The 6,037-nt window shown below is 44.0% G+C and overlaps 1 protein-coding gene across 1 annotated transcript; it reads left to right on the top strand.

Annotated features, from left to right (window-relative positions):
* The first annotated feature begins 3,054 nt into the window (after window positions 1-3,054).
* On the top strand, window positions 3,055-4,017 carry LOC130366647 (olfactory receptor 5B12-like). The gene has a single exon (XM_056568968.1). It carries the CDS (start codon window positions 3,055-3,057, stop codon window positions 4,015-4,017), a length of 963 nt encoding a protein of 320 aa, XP_056424943.1.
* The last annotated feature ends 2,020 nt before the right edge of the window (window positions 4,018-6,037 follow it).

Here is a 6,037-nt window from a genome sequence, read left to right as displayed (position 1 = left end):
GTCCCCTATGGGGACTATTCAAGTGTAAAAAAAAATGTAAAAAATGTAAAAGTAAAAAAAAAGTGAAAAATCCCCTCCCCCAATAAAAAAGTAAAACGTCCGTTTTTTCCTATTTTACCCCCAAAAAGCGTAAAAAAAAGTCCAAAATTCCTACTTTTTTAATACATTTTATTAAAAAAAAATTATAAAAAATGTATTAAAAGTTTTTTATATGCAAATGTGCTATCAAAAAAAAGTACAGATCATGGCGCAAAAAATGAGCCCCCATACCGCCGCTTATAAAATAAAAAAGTTAGAGGTCATCAAAATAAAGGGATTATAAACGTACTAATTTGGTTAAAAAGTTTGTGATTTTTTTTAAGCGCAACAATAATATAAAAGTATGTAATAATGGGTATCATTTTAATAGTATTGACCCTCAGAATAAAGAACACATCTCATTTTTACCATAAATTGTACGGCGTGAAAACGAAACCTTCCAAAATTAGCAAAATTGCGTTTTTCGTTTTAATTTCCCCACAAAAATAGTGTTTTTTGGTTGCGCCATACATTTTATGATATAATGAGTTATGTCATTACAAAGGACAACTGGTCGCGCAAAAAACAAGCCCTCATACTAGTCTGTGGATGAAAATATAAAAGAGTTATGATTTTTAGAAGGCGAGGAGGAAAAAATGAAAACGTAAAAATTAAATTGTCTGAGTCCTTAAGGCCAAAATGGGCTGAGTCCTTAAGGGGTTAAACTGCTATCCGACAGCAGCTTAAGCATTTTGCGCTGTCGTATAGCAGTTAATATGATGGCCCCGACATATAAAATCATCGTATGTCGATTTCATCATATGTCGAGGCCATCGCATGTCGGGGGGTTACTGTATATATTTTTATAAGAATGTTGTCAATCTACATTTTTTTTTTTTTTTTTAATAAGCATATTTCTCCTAATACTTGGGCAAGGGCCCTGTCCAGGCGTTTTGATACCATTTTCACTCAATAAATGCACATTATTGTTTAAGCTATATTCTGCAGGTATTTTTATTATTATTATAATCAAGATATGATTATTTAAGTTATTACTAGTTTTATCTCTATATATCTCACACTTTCATCTTTGACCTACTATCCTTCAATTTTTCCATATCTTTAATCTTTATCTTTTTTCTTTTTCCCTTTTGCTATTTTTCCTATATTTCACTATCCTTGAGAACTGAACATATAATTTCTTCATTATATATTTTTCTATAGCATCCAAAATTTGCTTACATTTTATTGAATCCATTTTTCCTTCTACTCGTGAGTTGTTCCCTGTGCCACTGGCTGCAATACAACCCCAAAGCATGATTGATCCACCTACATGCTTAACAGTTGGACAGAGGTTCTTTTCATTAAATTCTGTTCCCCTTCTTCTCCAAACTTACCTTTGCACATTCCAGCCAAAAAGATCAATTTTAACCTCATCGTACCACAGAACTTGTTTCCAAAATGCATCAGGCTTGTCTATATGTTCATTTGCAAAGTTTAAACGCTGATTTTTGAGGTGAGGACGTAGAAGAGGTTTTCCTCTGATGACTCTTCCATGAAGACCATATTTGTACAAGTATCTCTTTATAGTGGAATAGTGGACCACAACTCCAGTGTCTGCCAGATCTTTCTGGAGGGATTGTGCAGTCAAACAAGGGTTTGGAATTGTTTTTCTCACAATCCTGCTAGCTGTTCTGTCTGATATTTTTCTTGGTCTTCCAGATCTTGCTTTAACTTCCACTGTTCCTGATGACATTTCTTAATTACATTCCGAACAGAGGATATTGACATCTGAAAACGTTTTGCTATCTTCTTATAGCCTTCTCCAGCTTTGTGAGCGTCAACTATTTTCAGTTTCAGATTTCTAGACAACTGCTTAGAAGAACCCATGGTGCTGATTGTTGGGGCAAGGTCAGATGAGTCTGGGCATTTAAAACCTTTGAGATTGACATCACCTGGTCTTCCCAGATGATGATTGAGAACAATCCATGACACTGGCAGGTCTCAGCTTTGCAAAGGGGACAGTACAAGATATTAACTCTGCAGGGTGCCCAAACTTTTGCAGACGCCGTTTTTTTGTTTTCTGTTATTTTGAAAGTGTAAATGATGGAAATAAAATGTAACTTTTGTTGACATATTATAAGAATGTCTAATCTGTAATTTGATGCCTTTTGGAGATTTTTCCATCTTTCCTTGGCTTCTTTATGCACATTCATACAAAATTATACCTGGGGTGCCCAAACTTTTGATCCCCACTGTATGTATCTACTCTCTACAGAACCTGTAACATGATGGATACCACAAACAGGACTGACTGATGATGTAACTCTGGTCCCGATTCTTTTCGTGTTCTTCCTGGTGACATTAGTCGTTAATGCCGGAATGGTGGCTGTTGTTCTAATGGTCGACATGGTCACATAATATACCATAAAACATTTTTTATAAAAAGCAATCAAAAGTTTCCATCTAAACAAAAATTATACCAATAAAAACTTATAAGAACTTAGATCATGGCATAAAAATGGTCCCTCATATCGCCTTGTATATGGAAAAATAGAAGTGTTATAGGCTACATTAATTAGGTATCGTTGTAATCTGTGGACCTACAAGATGAAGACAATGTGTAATTTTAACCATAAAATATATTGTGTCGAAACGAACCCACACCCCCAAAAACTTAGCAAACTTGCGTTATTTTGCTATATTTTCTTTATGAATTGAAAAATGTATTTATTTTATGTGGGCGGGTGCATGGGGGGCCCCATGAGTTGTCAGTCCACCCCTGCTAGCCAGCAACAAGTCTCAATGGGAGGGGGACAAGTCTCAGTGGGAGGGGAGGGGGGACTGTCTTGGGGGGGGGGGGTTTGGAGGCCCCATCATACTGAAGTGCTCCGTCTTCCAGTGAGACAAGATGACATTGTGGCCCTCAGACCAGACAAGTTTATGCCCCCCCCCCCACGGCTGATCATGGTGATTTGAGGTTTTACAAATATTAACAACTTGTATTTATCTATTATCCACAGGACATGTAACACAATGGATGTCACAAACAGGACTCACGTAGCCGTCTTTTTGTTTTCAGGACTAACTGATGATGTAACTCGGGCCCCTTTTCTTTTCGTGTTCTTCCTGAATGTCTATCTGGTGACGTTGGTCGGTAACGCCGGCATGGTGGCTCTTGTTCTAATGGTCTCCAAGCTCCACACCCCTATGTACTTCTTCTTGAGTTACCTCTCCATGGTGGACCTCCTCTACTCATCGACCATAACTCCTAAGATGCTTTCAGACCTTATCTCAATGAAGAAGACCATCTCATATACTGGTTGTGCTCTCCAATTCTTCATCTTTGCAGCCATGGCAGCTACTGAGGCTTTTCTTCTCTCCTCCATGTCCTATGACCGATATGCTGCCATCTGCCACCCTCTCCATTACGTGTCCATAATGACAAAGAAGAAATGTTGGTGTTTTGTCCTCTTCTCTTTCAATCTCGGCTTCTTGCAGTCATCGGCCCAGACCGGATGTGTGTTCAGTCTGGAGTTTTGTGGATCCAACCACGTAGCCCACTTCTACTGTGACGTCCCCCCACTGCTCAAACTTTCCTGCTCAAATACCTTCACCTGTAACATGGTGACCATTTTCATCATCTCCTCATGTGGCATCGGGTCCTTGTTGACCATCTTGGTGTCATACTCATTCATTGTTTCTTCCATCCTCCATATAAGATCATCTGAGGGGAGGAAGAAGGCCTTCAGTACATGTTCTGCTCATCTCACATCAGTCTCCATCTTGTACGGCTCAGTCTTTTTTGTCTATCTACGATCTCCCACCAGTCACTTTGGTAAACAGGACAAGGTGGTCGCCGTCTTCTATAGTATGATAATACCTATGCTGAATCCACTCATCTACAGTATAAGAAACCAGGAGGTGAAGAGGGTTCTCATGATGGCGGCAACAGAGAAATCCCAAAAAATGTTCAGTTGGAGGAAGACTCCACCTTAGAGGGGTACTCTGCCCCTAGACATCTTATCCCCTATCCATAGCATGGGGGATAAGATGTCTGATCGCGGGGGTACCGGTGCTGGGGACTCCCGCGATCTCGGCTGCAACACCCCAAACATCAGGTGCTTGGAGCAAACTTCACATCGTGCTGGATGACTGGTGATGCAGGGCGGAGGCTCGTGATGTCACGGTCACGTCCCACTCGTCACGGCCATGGTCCTTTAATGCAAGTCTATAGGAGTGGGCGTGATGTCCGTCATGGCCCCTCCCATAGACTTGCATTAAGGGAGTGAGGCCGTGATGTCACAAGCAGGGCGTGGCCATGACGTCACGAGACTCCGGCGCTGCACCCGACGATCTAAAAGAACGCCGGGTGCAGCAGGGAGATCGTGGGGGACCCCAGCGATCAGACATCTGATGTCTAGAGGCGGAGTACCCCTTTAACCCTTAACCCCCCCCCCCACACACACACACACACACACACACACGGTACTTTTTCATCTACAACCTCTCCCCTCCCTTGGTTGAAATTCATAGATTTATGTCTAATAAAATTGTTAAATGTTATTTATATCAACTTAGTGACAAAATAAATAAATAACCCCCCCAAGAAGGAGTTGTTGGCGTGGAATGAATGGCCTGGATGAAAGGTACGGGTGGGATACATGAAGACTCTTGTAGTCTGTTGGGAGCCTTTAACCTGATGAGATACGGTTGTGATACATAGAGGTATCATATGGCCTCCTGCAGCACGTGTGCCCACATGTTACACCCGACCTATAGATCCTGCACACTAGTAAATTGCTGGAGCTGGAGTCAGATATGAGCGATTGACGATAAAATCTGACAACTGGGCAGGACACGGAAGTGTTATAAACCCTTGCAGTGTGTGGGCGACCATTATCCGGCTGTAAATGCCAGCTGGAAGCCATGAGAGGATGTCCTGCACATATGGCTGAGCATAGTGTTTTCTCTGGAGCTTCCTGGGGTATATTAGTTGGGCTTTTGTCCAGTGCTGGATTACATGAAGTTGTATAGAGCCAGGCTACAGAGTAAAGGAATGGCACTGTGTTTACTGAGGATAAACCTAAATCTACGATATATTCTATGGACTATACCAGTGATTCCCAACCCCAGTGCCGCAGCATGTGTGTGTGCCGTTGTGCACTGGCTGTGGCGCCGTGGTATTTTGCCATGATTTTTTTTTCTTAATATCCTGCCCCGGCCTGCGAGCTTATGACTGGTGGGGGGAAAGGAAGTCTGCGTGCCTCTGCGTCCCTCTGAGTACCCTGCGTCCCTCTGCGTACCCTGCGTCGCCCTTCCCCCTTTGTCCCCTGTCCCCCTCTCCCTTGCGGCACAGTGAGCCGAAAATGGTGCCCTGGGATGGAACAAGTTGCGTCTGCGCGGGCCGGCTTTCTTAAGTTACTGTACCCTTTCCACCCCTCTGTTACTCCTTCTCAACCCTGTCCAAAGCCCCCCACCACCGTCACCCAGGTCCACCGTCTACCCCCCGTCACTCATGTCCACCCCGCCTGTCATCCATGTCCACCCCCTCTGTCACCCATGTCCACCCCCCCTGTCACCCATGTCCATCCCCCTTGTCATCCATGTCCACCCCCCCGTCATCCATGTCCGCCTTGTCCACCTCCCTGCCCCCCGTCACCCCTGTCCACCCCCTGTCCCCCCTGTCCACCCCCACCAATCACCCCTGTCCACCTCCCCCTTTAACCCATGTCCACACCCCCCCCCGGTCATCCATGTCCGCATTGTCCACTCCCCTGTCCATCCCTGTCACTCATGTTTACCCCCCCGTCTACCCTGTCACCCATGTCCACCCTCCTGTTCACCCATCTGTCCCTTTGTCACCCCAGTCCATCCCTCTCTGTCACTCCTGTCCCTCTTTTACCCCCTTGTCCACCCCTCTGACCCTCTGTCTCCCATGTCCACCCTCCTGTCATCCATGTTCACCCCCCTATCCAACCCTCTGTCACCCTTTTCCACCCCCTATTCACCCCTCTGT

Source organism: Hyla sarda, chromosome 4 (genome assembly GCF_029499605.1).
Source record: "Hyla sarda isolate aHylSar1 chromosome 4, aHylSar1.hap1, whole genome shotgun sequence".
Classification (NCBI taxonomy): Eukaryota; Metazoa; Chordata; class Amphibia; order Anura; family Hylidae; genus Hyla; species Hyla sarda.
This window is presented reverse-complemented; position numbering and strand designations above follow the sequence as displayed.